Here is a 21,021-nt window from a genome sequence, read left to right as displayed (position 1 = left end):
TGGTCCCTGGACACTTTATCCCCAGTTATAACCATAGTTGTTGGATGCACCATGAACATCTTTGCCTTTTAGAAGCTGAACAAAGAAGAATGAGAATTAGGGAGGCCAATTATTTTATTTTTTAACTAGAGCAGGGGATTGAACCTGGGACTTTGGAGCCTCAGGCATGAGAGTCTCTTTGCAGAACCATTATGCTATCTACCCCAACCCTAATTTAGTTTCTTGATAATATGTCCTGCTTTGCTCTAAGTAGACACATTTCTGGCAATCACACATACAGGATGAGAAGAAAATTAGAATTTGGTGTATGATTTGCTCGGTGTCCAGGATGCAGCACTACTCTTGCACCTCTCTTGTGCACCTGGGCTAGCAAAATATGTCCTGAACCCTTTTCACCTCCTCCTTGAATCCTCCAAGTGTTAGAACAGCACTAGCTATATCCTGACAGTTCTTCTTTGTCTTCTTAGAGCCACTGAAGAAGCGGTTTATAAAGGTGAATCTACGAAACCAGGCGAGAGATGGAAGACTGAAGGGAACTGAGAAGGTGAGCTTTCCCTTCCAATTAGCAGGAGAGGACTGGTCTTCCTGGGTCGTTTCTTTTCCAATCAAGTTCAGATGATCCTGACCCTACATATTGCAGAGGACAGGTACAGTATCCAGGTGGGAAGTACTGTGGGAGCGTTTCTTGCCAATTATGGCTGACTCCAGAGAACACTTTGCCCAGGAACACCTATCCTGAAGGCATCCTTGGCAGGGGTCCTTCTCCTCTAGGGCAGCCTTTCTTGGTGGGGTTAGAAGTGGTCAGTTTTGTCCAGGTGGCCTTTTAATTCATTCCTTGCTTAGTTCCTTTCCACATCAATCCTCTGACTTGCTCTGTTCCCTCTGAGCACAGATTTTCTAAAAACCTGGAACAACAGAACAACTTTGTGCAGGGGGCTGGAGGGATAGCATGATAGTTATGCAAAACATCTTTCATTCTTGAGTCACCTAAGGTCCTAGGTTCAATCCCCAACATCACCTTAAGTCTGGTAACACACACACACACACACACTCACATACACACTCACATATACACACACACACACACACACACACACACAATCTTGTGCTCATTGCACACCTTGTGTCTGAGCTCATAATCTTCCTTCTGTAATTGCAGGTGGTGCGGATATCTAAATTATCGAAAGATGGTAAGTGTTCTAGTCCCTCATCCTTCAGGGAAAACTGGGAAATCCCAGTAAAACAGGTCATTCTGACTATGAGACCTTTGTATGATGTTATAGGTGTGATGAACAAGGACCACCATGTCCTTTATCTTATTGGGAGAATTAATGATTTACAGTACATACAGTTGTTTATACATGTGTAAAATTTCTCAATTTTATTCAAAACACATGCCTAACCTAGATCCTGTCCCACCATCATGCCCCAGGATCTGAAAGGCTTCTCCCTAATGATTCCTTTGCTTTGGTGCAATACATCAAACACCATCCAGCTTCTGCTTTGTGTTTCCCCTTTGTGTTCTTATTTCTGGACTTTATCCATGAGTGAGTGCATCCCATATTCATCCTTTCCTTTTTGGCTCCTCACTTAATGTGATTCCTTCAAGCAATATCCATTGTGAGGTGGCTAATGGGAATTTTTCATTCTTAATAGCTGTGTACTTTTCCATTGTGTACATATACCACAGCTTTCCTACTACTTCAGCTGTTATTCGACAGCTAGATTTCTTCCAGGTGTTGACTGTTATAAATTGTGCTGCTGAGAATATAGGTTTACATAGATCTTTTTGGATGAGTGTGTTTGAATTCTTACAACATTATCTCCAGGAGAGGAATTGCTTGACTATAGGCTAGGTCCACTTCTAGTCTTCTGAGAGTTCTCCAGACTGCTCTCCACAAGGTTGGACCAATTCACATTCTTACCAGCAGTCAAGGAGGGTTTCTTTATGCCCCACAACCTCTCTAGATTTTATTTCTACCATCCATTGTGATGTATGTCATTTATGTTGGAGTGGAGTATCATCTCATTGTCTTTATTTGTATGTCTCTGACAAACAGTGACACTGAGCATTTTTTTCACATGTCTGTTGTCCTTTTGGGTTGTTTCTTTGGTGAATACTCTGTTCACATTTTGTCCTCTTTTCTTTTTTATTTTTTGGATAGGCTAATTTAGTTTTTTGTGGCTCAGTTTGGAGAGCTCTTCATATATTTTTGTTGTCATCCCTTTGTCTAATATATGGTATGTAAAGAGAGAGCTATTCTGGAAGGAGTCTGGTTTTGTTTGTTTGGTTTTTTGCTGTGTACCTTTTCAATTGATACAGTCCCATTGATTTTTTTTTTGTTTTTGTCTTCTTTGTAAGTGTACTTGAGTTGCTAAAGATGCCAAAAAATGTTAGATGGAGAAGAGTTCTACCTATATTTTCCTCTAAGTATTTGGTACTTTTTGGTCTGATATCCAAGACCTTGGTCCATTTGGAGTTTACCTTTTTGTGTGGTGAAATGTAGTGTTTCAGTTTCATTCTTCTACATGTTTCAAACCAAATTTTCCCAACACCATTTGTTGCAAAGATTCTCCATTTTGTATTTGAAGCCGCATTGTCAAAAATGAGATTTCTATAGGTGGGGGCACATCACCTCTTGAATACCTTCTTACAGGTATCTACAGCCATTAGTAGGAGGGGCTGTGCTCATAAAGTACATTGTTTATATATGAGCAGTTCATTATATTGAGTGATCCCTCAGCGTGAATTCATCCAGTATCACTGGAGAACACACTCATTTAGAGAAGAAAACTCTGTTTCTAAATATTGGGTTTGATTCTATGGTACAACATTATTTAATATTGAATCTCCCTCCTAGTGGCTTCTGACATTCTCTTAATGCTTGTTGAACATGACTGTAATGCAACATCACCTGAAATATGATTTAGAGAGGAGAAAAGGGGCTGGGAACAGTCACCTGAGTGAGGCAGAGTTGTCTAGGCAGCAGGTCAGGCCCTTTGATCCCCATCCTGTGCACTTTTCACACTTCCACTCCCTGGGAGAGTCTGAATCTGAAACCAACAGCAATTCTGACATGAACGCCAGCCTTATGTGAGGCCTTGCAGAAGCTGAGTGTGGTCACCGCATCCATCAAGCATCAACCCTTGTTTTCCCCTTGGTGTTGCTTCACTCCTGCTCTGCTCCCTCCCAGTCCTGTCGGTTGAAGGGCTTTAGATGGACCCTTTGCATGTCAGCAGAAGGTCAGGCTAGGCTCCTTCTCTGCTGGGGAGCCTCTGCCTTAGCCAGTGCTGAGGAACCTAAGCAGAGAGCAGCCTCTAGGCAGAGCTAAGAGGGTTCCAATCCCCTCTTCCCGGGAAGGATTAGCATCTGTCCTGAGGGAATGTTATCAAGAACATGCATTGGGGTTTTCTCAAAGGGTCACTGACCACCATTACTGCTGTCACAGGGTCCCTGTGGTCAACCTGAAATGAGAAATGATTTGGGGGGGGAAATGGCTTACAGGGTCCTTGTTGTTATAGGGATGCAGTTTCTTATCTTCCCAGGATGCTGTCTGCACATCATTTCCACCACAAGCCCAAGAATTCTTCACCATCATGTCCTGGGTAGCTGACGCCCTCTCCTCCTACACCATCTCCACCTAGGCCAGAGATTTTTGCTCAGCAGCAATACACCTAATCCAGCCACTTTTCCTCCTTTGTTTCTCACTTCTTTCTTGACTTTTTTTTATGTACCACCTTTAAATAAGATCATCTAGTATTCATCCTTCTCCTTCTGTCTTATATGACTTACCATGACTCCTTCCAGTTCTATCCAAGATATGGACAAGGAGAAGACTTCATCATTATTCAGTTATATGTATGTGGGTTACTTCTCTTGACTACTGTAAGTAACGCAGCTGTGAACACAGGAACACATATTCCCTTTGAGTGAGTGTTTCATGTCCTCTGGATGTATGCCTAGGTGCAATATTGCTGGATCATAAAGTATTTCCATTATTTGTTTAAGCGTTCTGCTTTTGATAAAAGCTGCACTCGTATGCATTCCTACCAATAGTGCACCAGGGTTCATGTTCATTATATCAAAGTGGGTATCTTTAAAATTCCTTAAATATCATTTATCTCAAATCACATGTGCAGTCCCCCAAAATGTTCTCCCCATCTCCTTTTCCATACACAGTGGGATTCAATTTGGAGCAGTTGGTATGTCAGTGGTGTGCAGCAAAATAAATGTAATTTGAGCTAATTATGCTTAGCACAATAAATAACAACGTGAAAGAAAACTACTGGTTGGTTTTGTTCATACGTGGAATATTGAGACTTGAAAACACATAAATTTTCAAACAAATAAACAAAAAGCAAAACAAAGTCTTTAATATCCTATGTCCCTACTACTTTTTGAGGCATGTGGTGATGAACTTTGGGTAAAAGAAGGCATAGAGCTTTGCTAGAAGTTGTGGTGTGGAATAAGTCTGCTGTAATCCTATTTAGCAAATTATTTTTAAATCATTAAAAAAAGTTAAAAGATATTAAAAAATAAAATGCTTGTATTTTTGAGACAAGTTGCTCGTTTCCCCCTAACTTTGGTTTTGTGACCAGGTTATTAACTATAGTCCAGGACAAATTATAGGATTCTTAAAGCAGAATGATTTAGGGAAAGAAGGGATACATAATGCACAGCAGGTCATGGTATCCATGGATTCCAAGGTGACAAAATCAGGAGAGTGAACACTAGGCCCAGCATCGACTATCTTGAGAAGGTAGTTGGTTCAGTCTTGATGTGGATGAGGAGGAGGTGACTGGTGTGGCTGCTGTGTGCACTTAGAGATACCTCTTCATTGACTGAAGAGCAGAGTTTCCTCTTCACCAGACCTTCTTGGAAGGAAGGAGGCTCAGAAATGGCCAAGTGCGTGATTATAACTAACCACACCCCTACAGTGATCTGTTCATGACAAGCTCTCTGCATAATTTCTGAGCTGCAACAATGGGTGACTGTCACTCTGTGCTTCTAGTTCCCAATAGGTGATTGTCACTCTCTGTGCTTTTAGTTACCTTCCTGGATTCAGATGAGGACAGCAGTGGATGCAGTAGTGACAGTTTATCCCATGTTTCACTACCTGGAATGGAAGTAAGCTCACCTGCCTGTCTGGGACATACTGTTCTCTCCTTGAATTCTAGTATTAAATGAACTTAATTGTTTAAAATATGGCAGAGGATGACTGGTAGCATATAGGTTGAGCACACATGTTGCTATGTACAAGGCCCATGCTCAAACCCTTGGTCCCCACACGTATGTGGGAAATATCACAAGCAGTGAAAAAGTGCTGAAGGTGTCTCTTTGTCTTTTCTTGTCTCTCTCCCTTTACTCTCAGTTTCACTGTATTACCAAATAAAGGGTGGGAGGGTATGGAACATCACTGTGGGTGTGGTGTATTCATTGTACAGGAACCAAAACTCAGTGATAACATTGGTAGCAAAAAATATATATATATATATATATATCAGTGTGGTATCTAGATATTTAATATGACTTTTTATTTGGAATTGAGGATATAAGATGATGACTTAAAAGTACTTTTCTCTCTTTGGGTTAAAAATAATGCCTCTCTGCTTCAGTAGATGTGAGACATCATCCCCTGGAGAAGGATCATGCATTTCCCTAGGGAGTGCACTTGCTTGGTTGGGTGCTTGTTCTCTTTGGCTTGTGACAGCCACCAAGGGAACAAACAACACAGGACACAAAATGCCCTAATGCAATGCTCACAGTGTTTTCTGTTCTGCCACTGTAGGCTCCAATCACCTCCACCACATTCAGTAAGTATTTTGAGCTGACTCTCTTGCTGAGGACAAAGTTGGTGCTTATTCATGCAGTGCACCCTTCGTGTCTTCACTCTGGAGAACCAGCTTGGCTCCGGGTCTCTGTGGGGAATTGATCTTGGGGAGGTAAGGAAATAGCAGATTTCTTGAAGAGAAATGTGATCTGTATCAATTCTTACTAACTCTATATATTCCTTATATTTGTTTACATGAGTCATAGACATTATTTTTAGTATTTATAGTTACAATTGTGAGAGTCTGAATGGGCAGAGATATAGATAGAGACCATGGAGAGGGAGATGTTGTACTTTCCCGGATTCACAATTGCTAGTGTCCTGTCTGTTCCCCTGTCCCTAGCATACTTCCACATGCTACATACAGCAGCCTCACTAACTGGCAGTGCCTCCACAACACTGCCACCTTGATGGGGGTGGGTATTCTAGCCACACTTTTGAGAGAATTTTATGAGAGGGTGAGGCCTTACCACTTAATGGAATGAAAACTGTGACCTCAGTGTGTCTCCCAATGCTGGTGTTCTGGACTAGTGGCTTTCAATTGCCATTCAGCTGGTGTTTGAGTCACTGTGAATCAGAGTTCTCTGTGACAGCCATGAAGTGCTGAAGCCATCAGAGACCCCTAAGACATACATTATAAATCAGAAGGTCATTCATGCCTGTGGTCAAGTAATCTGAGCAGAAATAGCATTTGTTCACAGATTTTTCATTAATCAAGTGAAATGCATCTAGAACCCATGAAATATTCTGGATCCTATTCCAGGAAGTAGAGGAACTTCATAGGACGAGGTGGTCAACCTTTCTCCATTTTTGGTCACTTAAGAGCTGGTGAAGGGAGCTGAGAATCAGGGAGATAGTTCAGTGTGTTGACCATATAATTGGCTTCTCTGTCTAAAGTCTTTTTATCAGGCAAACCACAAACCCCCAGGATAGGCACAACTGGAATTTAATGTTTGAGTGCATCAGTAGCCAGGTTGATATTTACTCTTGCCACTTTTGAGCAGTTTGTACAGAGGGTGTCAACATCCAAGTGTTATCCTCTTCCATATGTATCCTCCAGCTATCAAAGCCCCCCAATAACCCTGACCAGCAGCATCCATGTCTTGATAGTTATTCTGTGTCTCCTTATTGCCACTAGCTGAAGAGTTGCGACGGTTGAATCCAAGTTTCGAGACTGGTAAAGGTGAACCTCAGTTGACTACCATGGTGAGCTGCCTTTTTCATTTTCTCCTGAATTATTTCCTTTCCAGTCAAGTTCAGATGAGTTTGAAACTGCACATTGTAGATGACAGATAATAGTATCTAGGTGGGAAGTGTTGAGGCAGAATTTAATGTCAGTGATGGCTGACTCCAGAAAACTCTCTCAGTACAGGAACTCATTGTGGTGACACACCCTATGGTAGAGGTCCTTCACCATGTTGTTTTAGAGTGCTACCATACTGGACTGACTGGTCTTGAGTAGAACATCCCCAACATTATTTTTATGTAGATTTAATTTTTTAATTTTTATTTATTTATAATAGACTTAAATTTGTGCTTAATTTTTATTTTAAAATTTTATTTATAAAAATGAAACACTGACAAAAAGGGTACAACTCCACACAATTCCCATCATCAGATCTCTGAATCACACCAGCTCCCTGGATAGCTTTCCTATTCTGTATCCCTCTGGGAGTATGGACTCAGGCTCATTATGCGGTGCAGAAGGTGGAAGGTCTGGCTTCTATAATTGCTTCCCCACAGAACAGGTGGATCCATACACGCTGCCTGTCTCTCTCTTTCCTAGTGGGGTGGAGCTCTGGGAAAACAGGGCTCCAGGACACACTGTTGCGGTCATCTGCCCAGGGGAGTCCAGTTGGCATCATGTTAGCATTTTGAATCTGGTGGCTGAAAGAGTAATTAACATATAAAGCCAAACAAATTGTTGACTTATCATGAACCTATAGGCTGGAATAATGCAGATGAAGATTTTGCAGGGGTCGTGGGTGGTGTTTCCATTGGTAGATTAGTTAGGAGTCCTGTTTTTTATTTTATAGTTATAATCCAAAGGGCTTATGCCTATACTAGATTTCTTTCTTTTTTCTTTCTCTTTTTTTCTTCTGAGCCTGACATCTGATATGCAGGTGGATTAAAGTTATTGTCCAGGGAGATGATGTCATGGCTGTAAAAAGGACCAGAAAGCTGGATCAGGGAAGAGAGTAGCTCCCAAATATGGGAAAGTTGTATAAATATTTTTTACTGCAAATCTCATCAATTTTATCCGATCTGGGGCTCATATTCAACTTAGGAGCCTTGTGACCTCTGCATTCCTATAGATCTAAGCTCACATTGTGGTCATGAGTAGGAATGTTACAAGCTGCCCCAAATGCATGATCCATCTTCTTCAGGGGGAAGACAGAGTATGTCATCCAGCCTCCCTTCAGAGGATGGAACATTCTCTGCCACTGTTGATCCAAGTTGAGGGCAAGGTTCTATGGGGGCCCACAGAGGGGTCTGTTGTGTTATTCCTGATCGTGATAACTGGTAACAATGGAGAGAGGGATTTATTTGAGGTCAAGGCCCATCATATCTGTTTGGGAAGCTTAGGACTCCCCAACTAGGGCCCCAGTTGATGGCATCTCCAAATTTTATCCCCCACAAGCATGGGGGGGATTTTCACAGACAGTGAAACAGTGTACAAGGTGTCTCTTTGTCTCAACCTGTATTTTTCCCTTTACTCTTAGTTTCAGTCTATCTCACCAAATGAAGGTTGGGGGAATGGAATATCATTATGACTTTACTTGCACTACTAACCAGTGATAACCCTGGTAGCCAAAAAACTGTGTGGTGTATATAAGTTTACTATTTTTATTTGTATTTGGAATTGGAGGATATAATATGATGACTTAAAAGTATTTTTGTCTCTTTGGATTAAAGTAATGTCTCACTGCTTCAGTAGATGTGAGACATCATCCCCTGGAGAAAGATGATGCATTTCCCTAGGGAGTGCTTTTGCTTGGTTGGGCCCTTGTTCCCTTTGGCTTGTGACAGCCACCTAGGGAACAAACACACAGGACACAAAATGCCCTAATGCTCACAGTGTTTTCTCTTCTGCCATCGCAGGCTCCATTCTTCTCCACCCGAAATGGTAAGTATTCTGGGCTGACTCTCTTGCTGAGGACAAAGTTGGTGCTTATTCATGCAGTGCACCCTTGGTGTCTTCACTCTGGAGAACCAGCTTGGCTCTGGGTCTCTGTGGGGAATTGATCTTGGGGAGGTAAGGAAGTAGCAGATTTCTTGATGAGAAATGTAGTCTGTGTCAATTTTTACTAACTCTATATATTCCTTATATTTGTTTACATGAGTCATAGACATTATTTTTAGTATTTATAGTTACAATTGTGAGAGTCTGAATGGGCAGAGATATAGATAGAGACCATGGAGAGGGAGATGTTGTACTTTCCCGGATTCACAATTGCTAGTGTCCTGTCTGTTCCCCTGTCCCTAGCATACTTCCACATGCTACATACAGCAGCCTCACTAACTGGCAGTGCCTCCACAACACTGCCACCTTGATGGGGGTGGGTATTCTAGCCACACTTTTGAGAGAATTTTATGAGAGGGTGAGGCCTTACCACTTAATGGAATGAAAACTGTGACCTCAGTGTGTCTCCCAGTGCTGGTGTTCTGGACTAGTGGCTTTCAATTGCCATTCAGCTGGTGTTTGAGTCACTGTGAATCAGAGTTCTCTGTGACAGCCATGAAGTGCTGAAGCCATCAGAGACCCCTAAGACATACATTATAAATCAGAAGGTCATTCATGCCTGTGGTCAAGTAATCTGAGCAGAAATAGCATTTGTTCACAGATTTTTCATTAATCAAGTGAAATGCATCTAGAACCCATGAAATATTCTGGATCCTATTCCAGGAAGTAGAGGAACTTCATAGGACAAGGTGGTCAACCTCTCTCCATTTTTGGTCACTTAAGAGCTGGTGAAGGGAGCTGAGAATCAGGGAGATAGTTCAGTGTGTTGACCATATAATTGGCTTCTCTGTCTAAAGTCTTTTTATCAGGCAAACCACAAACCCCCAGGATAGGCACAACTGGAATTTAATGTTTGAGTGCATCAGTAGCCAGGTTGATATTTACTCTTGCCACTTTTGAGCAGTTTGTACAGAGGGTGTCAACACCCAAGTTTTATCCTCTTCCATATGTATCCTCCAGCCATCAAAGCCCCCAATAACCCTGACCAGCAGCATCCATGTCTTGACAGTTATTCTTTGTCTTCTTATTGCCACTAGATGTACAGTTCAGAAGGCTGAATCCCAGTCTTGAGAGTGGTGTAGGTGGACCTCAGCAGATTGACATGGTGAGCAGCTTTTTTTTTTTTTCATTTTCTCCTGAATTATTTCCTTTCCAGTCAAGTTCAGATGAGTTTGAAACTGCACATTGTAGATGACAGATAATAGTATCTAGGTGGGAAGTGTTGAGGCAGAATTTAATGTCAGTGATGGCTGACTCCAGAAAACTCTCTCAGTACAGGAACTCATTGTGGTGACTCACCCTATGGTAGAGGTCCTTCACCATGTTGTTTTAGAGTGCTACCATGCTGGACTGACTGGTCTTGAGTAGAACATCCCCAAAATTATTTTTATGGAGAATTATTTTTTTTACTTTTTTATTTATTTATAATAGACTTAAATTTTTGCTCAATTATTGTTTTAAAACTTTTACTTATAAAAATGAAATACTGAAAACATAATAGGATAAAAGGTGTACAACTCCACACAATTCCCATAACCAGAACTCTGAATCACATCCCCTCCCCTGATAGATTTCCTCTTCTTCATCCCTCTGGGTGTGTGGACTCAGGCTCATGGGGTGCAGAAGGTGGAATTCTGGCTTCTATAATTGCTTCCCCACAGAACATGGGCATTGGCAGGTGGATACATACTCCTTGCCTGTCTTTCTCTTTCTCTAGTGGGGTGGGACATATTGTTAGTGTCATCTGCCCAGAGAAGTCCATTTGGCACCATGTTAGCATCTTGAACCCATGGCTGAAAGAATAATTAACATATAAAGTCAAACAAATTGTTGACTTATCATGAACCTAAAGGTTGGAATAGTGCAGATGAAGATTTTGCAGGAAGAAGGGGTGGGGTTTTGATTGGTAGATAGTTATTATTCCTGTTTTAGTTATATTCCAAAGGACTTATGACTATACTAGGTTTTTAAATTTTTTTTTTCTGAGCCTGACTTCTGATATGCAGGTGGATTCAAGTTATTGTGTGGGGAGATGATGTCATGGTTGTAAAAAGGACCAGAAAGTTGAATCAGGGAGACAGTAGCTTCCAATTATGTAAATCTCATCAATTTAGCCCATATTCAACTTAGGAGCCTTGTGACCTCTGCATTCCTATAGACCTAAACTCACATTCTGTGGTCATGAGTAGGAATGTTCCAAGCTGCACCAAATGCAGGATCAAAACTTCCTCAGGGGGAAGACAGAGTATATCATCTAGCCACCCTTCAGAGGATGGACCATTCTCTGCCATTGTTGATCCAAGTTGAGGGCAAGGTTCTATGGGGGCCCACAGAGAGGTCTATTGTATTGTTCCTGATCGAGATAACTGGTAACAATGGAGAGAGGGATTTATTCGAGGTCAAGGCCCATCATATCTGGGAAGCTTAGGACTCCCCAACTAGGGCCCCAGCTGATGGCATCTCCAAATTATATCCCCCACAAGCATGGGGGGAATATCACAAACAGTGAAACAGTGTACAAGGTGTCTCTTTGTCTCAACCTGTATTTTTCCCTTTACTCTCAGTTTCAGTCTATCTCACCAAATGAAGGTTGGGGGAATGGAATATCATTATGACTTTACTTGCACTACAAACCAGTGATAACCCTGGTAGCCAAAACCTGTGTGGTTTATAGATGTTTATTATTTTTATTGTATTAGGAATTCGAGGATATAATATGATGACTTGAAAGTACTTTTCTCTCTTTGGATTAAAGTAATGTCTCACAGCTTCAGTAGATGTGAGACATCATCCCCTGGAGAAAGATCATGCATTTCCCTAGGGAGTGCTTTTGCTTGGTTGGGCCCTTGTTCCCTTTGGCTTGTGACAGCCACCAAGGGAACAAACACACAGGACACAAAATGCCCTAATGCTCACAGTGTTTTCTGTTCTGCCATTGCAGGCTCCATTCATCTCCACCCGAAATGGTAAGTATTCTGGGCTGACTCTCTTGCTGACGACAAAGTTGGTGCTTATTCATGCAGTGCACCCTTGGTGTCTTCACTCTGGAGAACCAGCTTGGCTCCAGGTCTCTATGGGGAATTGATCTTGGGGAGGTAAGGAAATAGCAAATTTCTTGATGAGAAATGTGGTCTGTATGTGTTATTTCTTACTAACTCTATATTCTTTATATTTGTTTACATTAGGCTTAGACATTATTTTTAGTATTTATAGTTGTTACAAGTGTGAGAGTCTGAGTAGGTAGAAATATAGATAGAGACCATGGAGAGGGAGTGAGAGGGATATTTTGTACTTTCACAGATTCACAATTGCTAGTATCCTGTCTGTTCTCCTGTCCCCAGCATACTTCCACCCACTACACACAGCAGCCTGGATCGGGTGGGTATTCTAGCTATACTTTTGTACTACACTTTTTTTTGAGAGGATGTTATGCATGGGTGAGATGTGACCACCCATTCATGAAAAATGTGACCTCATTGTGTCTCCCACTGTTGGTGTTCTGGACTAGTGGCCTTCACTTGTCATTCAGCTGGCTTTTGAGTCACTGCGCATCAGAGTTCCAACCTCCATGTGACAGCCATGAAGTGCTGGAGCCAGCAGAGACCCCTAAGATATACATTATAAATCAGAAGGTCATGCCTGTGGTCAAGTAATCTGAGTAGAAATTGGAGAGCTGTGGAAGGAAGCTGAGCATCAGAAAGATAGTTCAGTATGTTCTTCATATGAGTGACTTCTTTGTCTAAAGTCTTTTTAAAAAAAAAAATATTCCCTTTTGTAGCCCTTTTTAATGTTGTGGTTTTTGGGTTTAATGTAGTTATTGTTGGATAGGACAGAGAGAAATGGAGACAGGAGGGAAAGGCTGAATGGTAGGATGAAAGATAGATACCTGCAGACCTATCTCACTGCCTGTGAAGTGAACCCCATACAGATGGGGACCCAGGGGGTTGAAATGGGATCCTACACCATTCTGGGTCCTTTTTACCACATGTGCTTTACCCGTTACTGCCCGACCCCCTAAATAAAATCTTCTTCTAATCAGGCAAACCACAAAACCTAGGATAGACAGTACTGGAATTTGTCTGGGTGTGTCAGTAGCCAGGTTGATATTTACTCTTGTCACAGCTCTTTTGAGAAGTTGGTACAGAGGGTGTCAACACCAAGTTTTCACCCCTCCCACATGAATCCTCCAGCCATCAAAGCCCCCAATAATCCTGAGCAGCAGCAGCCATGTCCTGACAGTTGCTCTGTGTCTTCGTATTTCCACCAGATGAACAAGTCAGAAGGATGAATATACATTTGGAGACTGGTGAGGGTGGACCTCAACGGACTGAGGTGAGTTGCCTTTTTCACTGGGGGAAGTCTTTTCTCCTGTTAATTTCCTTTCTAGTCAACACTGCACATTGTCCATGACAGATAACAATATCTAGGTGGGAGTGTTGTGGGAGAATTCCATGTCAGTGATGGCTGATTCCAGAAAACTCTCTCAGAACAGAAACACCAATTGTGGTGACACATCCTAGGGGAGGGGTCCCTCTTTCCATGTCAGACTTTCCTCCTTTGGTTATGAATGTTTTCATGCTAATCTAACTGGCCTTGAATCACACATAACCAGAGTGCACATGTATTCTAGTTTGCTTTTGGTCTATGATTATACAGTAAGCTCCTATATGGTTTCCTAACCAACCTGAAAACAGAATTCTTATGCACACTGCATTCCTTTTGTTGAGGCTCACAGTCTTCTTTTTGTTGTTACAGGTGGCATCATCATCATCCTCCAGTGATGGTAAGTGTCCTGCAGCCACTACCTTTCATGGTAAACTTAGTGTCATTAATCTAGAGACTCATTCTGACTGAGATCTTTGAATCATGTTAGAGATCTGAGGAAAACAACCATCCATCATTTCTGTTTGCAAAAAAAAAAGCCTATGTAACTTTAAGAAAGTGGTTTCACTACTAGTGTTGTCACTACTAGTGTGCTGACCTGCTTGACTTTGAGGGTCCATGTGTGGTGGTGAGAATAACTGTTTTTTTTTATGTTTTTAATTTTTTAAAAATAGTTATTCCCTTTTGTTGACCTTGTTGTTTTATTATTGTAGTTATTATTGTTGTTGATTATGTCATCATTGTTGGATAGGACAGAGAGAAATGGAGAGAGATGGGGAAGGCAGAGAAGGAGAGAGAAAGGTAGATACCTAAAGACCTGCTTCATAGCTTGTGAAGCGATTCCCCTGAAAGTGGGGAGCTGGGGGTTGAACTGTGATCCTTAAGCAGGTCCTTGCACTTGGCACCACCTGCGCTTATCCCACTGCACTACTGCCCAACTCCAGTGGGAATAATTGTATGTATGTGTGCCCCAATGACTACTAGAGCCTATTACTACAATTCCAATGTTACCTTCCTTAATAAGTTATTCCATCATTATTGTGGGGGTACATATATGTGTGGACATTGAGTGAAGTGTAGAATTAAATATCTCATTCAAAGGAATGATTCATGAGCCACAAAGGAGGTATCAAGGACAGCAAGTCCATGGTGGCATGGGTCCTAATGAGTAAAGGTCATGGTGGCAGAAATGTCCTCATGCCCTGGGCCCAGCACTGAGGCTCTTAGGATGGACACTATGACCTCTCTGAGTAAAGATGAGGCAGGAGCTGTTTTCTTCCATGGCTCCTGAGATCACTGCAGGGACATCTTCCTCAAAGATGGATACAGGAGTTTCCTTTACACTCATCATCATCTCCATTAACTCTATGATTAACCAAGTCTTTCCTCAAAGATGCAGAGGTGAGGGGCTGGAATTATAGTCATGTCTCCCTTCCTCCATATAGCCCTCCAGGACATGGACATCAGAAATGAAGAAGGGTGGTAGACAGGAAAATAGGCTCCCAAATATATTTTCCTTTGTGTCATTCCAGTGCTACTTTCTTTTGGCACCTCCTCCTAGAAGTGCCCTGAGAATGAGTCCTTGTCTACACCTGTTGAGCCATGTTTTCTGTCCCAGAAATAAAGTTACATAAATGAAATGTCTTATCCACATGGTTAGGGCACTTGTAGAATATTCTTGTGGCAGATGAGTTGAGTGTGGCATGGAGAGTGAGTCGAACAAACTGTGTGGGATTTTTTTTAATTAGCGATTTAATAATGACTGACAATATTGTAGGATAAGAGGGTTACACAATTCCATGCAATTCCCACCACCAGAGTTCCATATCCCATCCCCTCCATTGGAACCTTTCCTATTCTTTATCCCTCTGGGAGTACGTGCGAAAGACCTTTATATGGGATACAGAAGGTGGGAAGGCTGGCTTCTGTAATTGCTTCTCCACTGGACATGGATGTTGGCAGGTCAGTCCATACCCCCAGCCCATTTCTATCTTTCCTTAGTGGGACAGGGCTCTGGGAAGGTGGAGTTCTAGGACACATTGGTGAGGATGTCTGCCTAGGAAAGTCAGGTAGGTGAAATGGTAGCATTTGCAACTTGGTGGCTGAAAAGCATTAAAATATAAAGCAGGATAAAATGTTTAGTAGGTTGGGGTCTTCATGTTGGAAGAAGCCAGGAAGTCCAATTTAGCTATATTCTGATGGTCCAGTGACTTGAGTAATTTTTGCCTAAGCAGGACAACTGATTTACAGGTGGGGCAAAAAGTATTATCTGTCTGGTTGGGGATTATTTTAGAGCTAAGTAGGTCTTTGCTATCTTACCTGTGCCTGAGAATAGCAGAAGTTGAGCATTAGGTGGCTGGTCCCTGTGTTCTCTCAATCTGGATGCTCCTAGGCACTGATACTATGTGTGAGCACAGCAAGGGCAGCAGTGTATCTTCCTCATCTCTCCCCAGCTGTGCTTACCTGCACATCCCAGTACATGTTTGATGAACACACCCCTGAGTTAAAACTACTTCTGTGTGGTGTTCCCTCCTCTGTTTGTCAGTGTGTCAGGTCCCACACAGAGCTGGGCCCACCCTAGCTATCACCCAGCTGAGGCTGACAGGGTGATGTCCTGAATATGTGAGTGTCCCTCTGCTCTCAGACCAGTGGCCTGACCATGTCCAGAGCATGTGTGCTGTGACCACCCCTCTCTGCACATAAGTAGACTACTAGCCTCTTCACTGGCCATAGACCTTGATGTTCTATTTTTTTTCTAGAAATAGAGTCTTTGGCATGTGTCCTGGTGTGGCATGATCATAGCAGGTTATCAGTCTGCTCTACAGGAGAGTCATGAAGGGGAGTTTATGTCTTCGGCTTAGCTGATCACTACATCTCTGCTTTCTAGTGTAGCAATTGCTTCCTCATGCTCTTAATGAATTACTGAATTGAAGTATCAAGTGACCTAAACTAACCATCACATTTCCCATTACACATTCACATTTCAAGTAATACAGGGTGTAATACATATAAAATCTCTATATGTATGTGTACTATGTGTGGCACCGAACTTGCTAAATGTTACATATTGACAACAAACACAAATAATTATTTCCATCCTCATTGTGTGTTATCTTGGAAAGCACCATTGAACACATATCCTGCTCATTGAAATCCTGTAACTCAAGGGTAGCCATAGAGTTGGAATTCCAGGTGACACATTTGGAGATGAGAGCCTTCATATTCCAGTGGGAAGGAGGGTCATAAGAAGTGGAGGGGGTGATTTCTTACCCTTTCTCAGATGTGATCCATGAATTACAGAAGGGCTCTCATCCATCATTACAGAAACAGTCTGAGAATCTGGGGTGATTCTGTGTGAATCAACATGGTTTTAGCTAGAGTAGAGACAGAGTCCACTCCAGTAACCATCCTATTCATGTTTGTGTTTCCAAAGGTTTGGCTTTGGAGAGTTCAGATGATGAAAGCCTCCATGACTGAGAGACTCCAGGTAGGAACAACAATTGAGGGTGGTTCCATTTCCATGGGGGAGGGCACTGAGTGTCATGTGCTAGTTAGAGACTCATTGTGGGAGCTGTGACTTTAGAGAGATAAATTGAAGATGTGTGAAGTGTTTTTCTGCTTATCCCATTGTAGTCATTTAAAAGAAAGTAGAATTCTGCATCTGAGCATTGAGAGTACTACATTTGAAATCATATTTCCTTTTTTTTTTTTTTTTTGGTAACTATTTGTGATGTTTCCAAGAAGGTCACAGTCCTATTTACTTCACAACAGCCAAGGCCCAGGGTCTCTGCAATTGGTGGAGAGAGGGATCTGTTAGAGGTCTAGGCCCATCATATTTGTCTGGGAAACCCAGGATTCCCTGACTAGGGCTCCAGATGATGCAGTGGCCTGGTAGTGACAGTCTCTTGCCCTTATCCAGCTTTTGTAGTGCTTACATTATCTGACAGGCTTAGACTTAGAGTTGATTGAGGGAAGTGAAATAGGAAGTAGGTGAGTGTATCTAGGTCTAAGAAAATATTTTATCTTTTTCAAGATCTTAAGGCTACCGAGGAAGAAGTGATACTTGTTCACGCTCTGGAGGCAGACCCTTATATCATTCTAACTCAGATATCTGGAGACACCACTTGGTACTGCGTGATTCACATAAAGAATGCTTTTTTTTTTTTTTTTTTTTTTACTGTGCCTTTAGATCCAGAGAGCTGATTTATTTTTGCCTTTGATTGGGAGGATGATATACAAGACAGCACCAGCAATTAACCTGTTGCCCAGGGTTTAGAGATAGCCCTCATTGTTTTGCCAGAACTCTAGAAATGGATCTCACACAGATCTGGCTAGAGGGGGCCTTTATAGATGATCTTATTTGTAATTTATCTCAAGAGGACTCCATTAATAACATTATAAAGTCTCTTATAGGAAAAAGGAGTTGGGGATAGACAGATTACAGACTATTAGAGGGATTCCTAAGCCCCAAATCAAGGCCGAACAGCATAGTTTCCTTGGTCTCACAGGGTTCAGCCATTTCTGGACACCCAGTTATGGAGTCATGACCAGGCAATGAATCCCCACCTTGGGGGCCTCCTGAATCAGAGGCTTTTACAGAGTTAAAGCAAACTCTCCTCAGTGGCCCTACCTTGGGAATTTGCAGCTTATTTATATGTTGCTGATAAGAATGGCCTAGCTGTAGGAATATATGTTCAGATATTAGGCTCTGAGAAGCATCCTGTTGCCTGTTTTTTTCAGACAGTTAGATGGTACTGTGCAAAGATGGCTAGCTGCCTGAGGGCTCTGGCAGCCACAGCACTCCTGACAGCAGAAACATCCAGAATCTCACTGGGCCAACAGCTTGAGGTTTTTCCTCCATTCTAGGTCTGTAGTTTGATAGATTCAGAGATATTTATGGATAACTGATACTTGCATAACTATTAGGCTATCTTCCTATGCCACCTTCCCTCCCCCCTCCGCTGTCATAGCTCTCTCTTAAAGTTTGTAATGGGTTAAACCTTGCTACTTTACTACCAGCTCCTCGGATTTTAGGACATAAGTGTACACATATAATTGCTCATACTTATGCCAGCAGGCAAGACTTAACTGTCAGACCCAGAACATATATGGTTCACAGATTGCAGTAGCTACATAGTCAGTGGTGAAAGGAAGGCTATGGTTTCCTCAACTGAACTTATACTCAGGTCCTCTTGGAACCTCAACCCAGAAGGCTGAGCTTATAGCATTAAATAGGGCACTTAGCCCAGGAGAGGACTGTTGCCTAAACATATATACTGACCCCGAACTATTCCTTTATGCTAGTCATACCTCCACAGCTATATGGAAAGAATTTAGAAGGCTGACAGGGAAATATTCTGATTAAATATGATGAGGAGATTTTAAAATTACTACATATAGTCCACTTACCCCAGAAAGTACCTATCACACACTGCTGGGGACACCATCAAAATGGTGTAAGTGTGGTCTGTAATGGAAATCACAGAGAAGGTTCAGAGACCAAGCAGGCAGCCACTATGACTCTACCTTTGGCACTAGATTTAATTCCTAGCCTAAATCTAGATACTCAGCCTCAGTATTTCACAGAAAATGATGGTTGGGCTCAAGAAAATGGAGGAACCAGAGTTGCTGGATGGTGCTTGGTAAATGATCAATATTTTCTTCCCAAAGCTAATCAATTAGTGGAAGATAATCAAACACATGCATGATTTATTCCATTAGGGGGAAAAGTCATTCTTATGGCCTCTCAGCACTTGTTCACAGGCCCTGGACCAACTTCTCTTGGTCCGGCAAGTTTTCCAGGCATACCCCACTTTTTCTTATAGTACCTCTGGAGGCCTTAAACTTAATCTAGTAAAGCCAGTTCAGAGAAAGGGAGCAGATCCTGAGGTAGATTGTCAACTGGACTTTGTCCATATGTCTCCCTGAGGAGGGGGTACAAAGTTCTATTGGTATTAGTAGACACTTGCATGGAACAGGTCCAAGCTTTCCTAGCCTGGAAAGAGAGGGCAACTAAAGTTGCCACGGTTTTATTAAAAGATATTTTTCTTTTTTTTAATTTTTAAAATTTTTGAATTTTTAAAAAATTTTTATTTCCCTATCATTGCCCTTGTTTAACATTGTTACTTGTTATTGATGTCGTTTTTGTTGGATAGGACAGAGAGAAGTGGAGAGAGGAGGGGAAGACAGAGATGGGGAGAGAAAGACACTTGCAGACCGGCTTTACAGCTTGTGAAGCGACTCCCCTGCAGGTGGGGAGCTGGGGGCTAGAACCGGGATCCTTACGCTGGTCCTTGCGCTTTGTGCCATGTGAGCTTAACCCACTGTGCCACTGCTTGACTCCCTAAAAGGAATTGTTCTTAGTTCTGGATTTCCTGGGAGGTTACAGATGACAGTTGTCCATCATTACAGCCCAGGTCACTCAGGGAGTAGCCAAAGCCATAGGAATTAAATACTATTTACATATAGGGTGGCAGTGACAGTCATCAGGCAAAGTAGAAAGCAAGAATAGGACTTTAAAACCCCATCTGGCTAAGTTATGCCAGGAGACACAGGGTAAATGGCTTGCTTGACTACCTGTATCTCTTCTTAGGATTCATAATTTGCCTCACCTAAGGATGACTTGTAGCCCATTTGAGATGGTTTATGGTAGGGCATTCTTGAATATAGATTTGATAGTAGACCCTGAAACAGTAGCAATGACTAAACAGAGCTCCAGTGCCTCTTGCACAAATGGGGAAAAGTACCTCAAGAAGGGAAAGATCCTGGTTCTCTAATTGTTCATCTTGGCCAACAGGCTTTGATCAAGTTCTGGCCTAAAGGACATCCTTAAAAGGAAAAATATCGTTGAACTCCCAAGTGGCAAGATCCTTTCACAGTGATTCTTTCTACCTCCACTGCAGTGAATGTCCTGGGGATCGACAACTGGATCCACATCTCCAGAGTGAAGCTGCCTCCTATTTGCACACAAGCTGCTCCTGAGACATCAGCTAGGACAGTCTCCACTCAATGTCCTACAAATATGACTTAATACACTATAGAACCCCTGGAAGGACTTTTTTTTTCTTTAAATAAGATAAGACAAAGACTATATGAGTACTGACACTGTATTGCCACTAGTGCTTTAAATCCTGGGTTGCTCCTCTATTCCCTTCTTTGCTTTACTGTGGGGATGTCTTCTAGCATTGATCTCTATTGATCTTGGTGATTAGTCTCACTTTTCACATCTGCTCTGTTGGGATGGGTCCCAGTGGCTGGGTATTTTGTTCTCGTGGGATTCTGAAGACCATGGGAAGCCATTCTCTGTATCTCAGACTATCTATGAGACACATTTATGCTAACTCTAGTCATGATCCCATGAAAAAAGGGACCCCGAAATCAGCCTCATAAGAGCTGCCATGCAGCTGGGAGCTTTAGTCTGAGATCCATACCTTTGGATGACTCCTTTGACAGACATTCTTAGTCAGCAGCCTGTGCACTATTAAGAGCAGTCTGCCCAATGGTTTCCAAAGTGAGACAATTTAATGAGAGAGTTAGGGTGGTTACCACCTTATGTTTGCAAGC

General features: G+C 42.1%; 1 protein-coding gene and 1 long non-coding RNA gene across 7 annotated transcripts in view; one reads left to right on the top strand and one right to left on the bottom strand.

The window, feature by feature from the left end:
* The window catches only part of LOC132540435 (uncharacterized), a 53,590-nt gene extending 33,044 nt beyond the window's left edge, over positions 1-20,546 (top strand). For 2 of the 6 annotated variants that reach the window (XM_060198167.1, XM_060198162.1), the window contains 10 exons: positions 468-541; positions 1,160-1,190; positions 5,049-5,128; positions 5,790-5,814; positions 6,970-7,037; positions 8,934-8,958; positions 10,113-10,180; positions 12,017-12,041; positions 13,343-13,407; positions 13,831-14,091. In XM_060198167.1, coding sequence (XP_060054150.1) covers positions 468-541; positions 1,160-1,190; positions 5,049-5,128; positions 5,790-5,814; positions 6,970-7,037; positions 8,934-8,958; positions 10,113-10,180; positions 12,017-12,041; positions 13,343-13,407; positions 13,831-13,929 — 560 coding nt within the window. In that variant the 3' untranslated portion in view covers positions 13,930-14,091. Of the gene's footprint in view, positions 1-467; positions 542-1,159; positions 1,191-5,048; positions 5,129-5,789; positions 5,815-6,969; positions 7,038-8,933; positions 9,088-10,112; positions 10,181-12,016; positions 12,171-13,342; positions 13,408-13,830; positions 14,092-16,891; positions 16,946-18,202; positions 18,965-20,254 lie in introns of those variants that run through there. The other 4 variants (XM_060198163.1, XM_060198164.1, XM_060198166.1 and 1 more) reach the window with 4 other exon arrangements.
* Positions 1-21,021, bottom strand: part of LOC132540441 (uncharacterized) — a 143,835-nt gene that overhangs the window by 73,014 nt on the left and 49,800 nt on the right. The window lies entirely within an intron of this gene.

This window comes from Erinaceus europaeus, chromosome 9, assembly GCF_950295315.1.
Source record: "Erinaceus europaeus chromosome 9, mEriEur2.1, whole genome shotgun sequence".
NCBI lineage: Eukaryota > Metazoa > Chordata > Mammalia > Eulipotyphla > Erinaceidae > Erinaceus > Erinaceus europaeus.
Note: the sequence above shows the minus strand (reverse complement) of the source record. Positions and strands in the feature narration are given on the sequence as shown.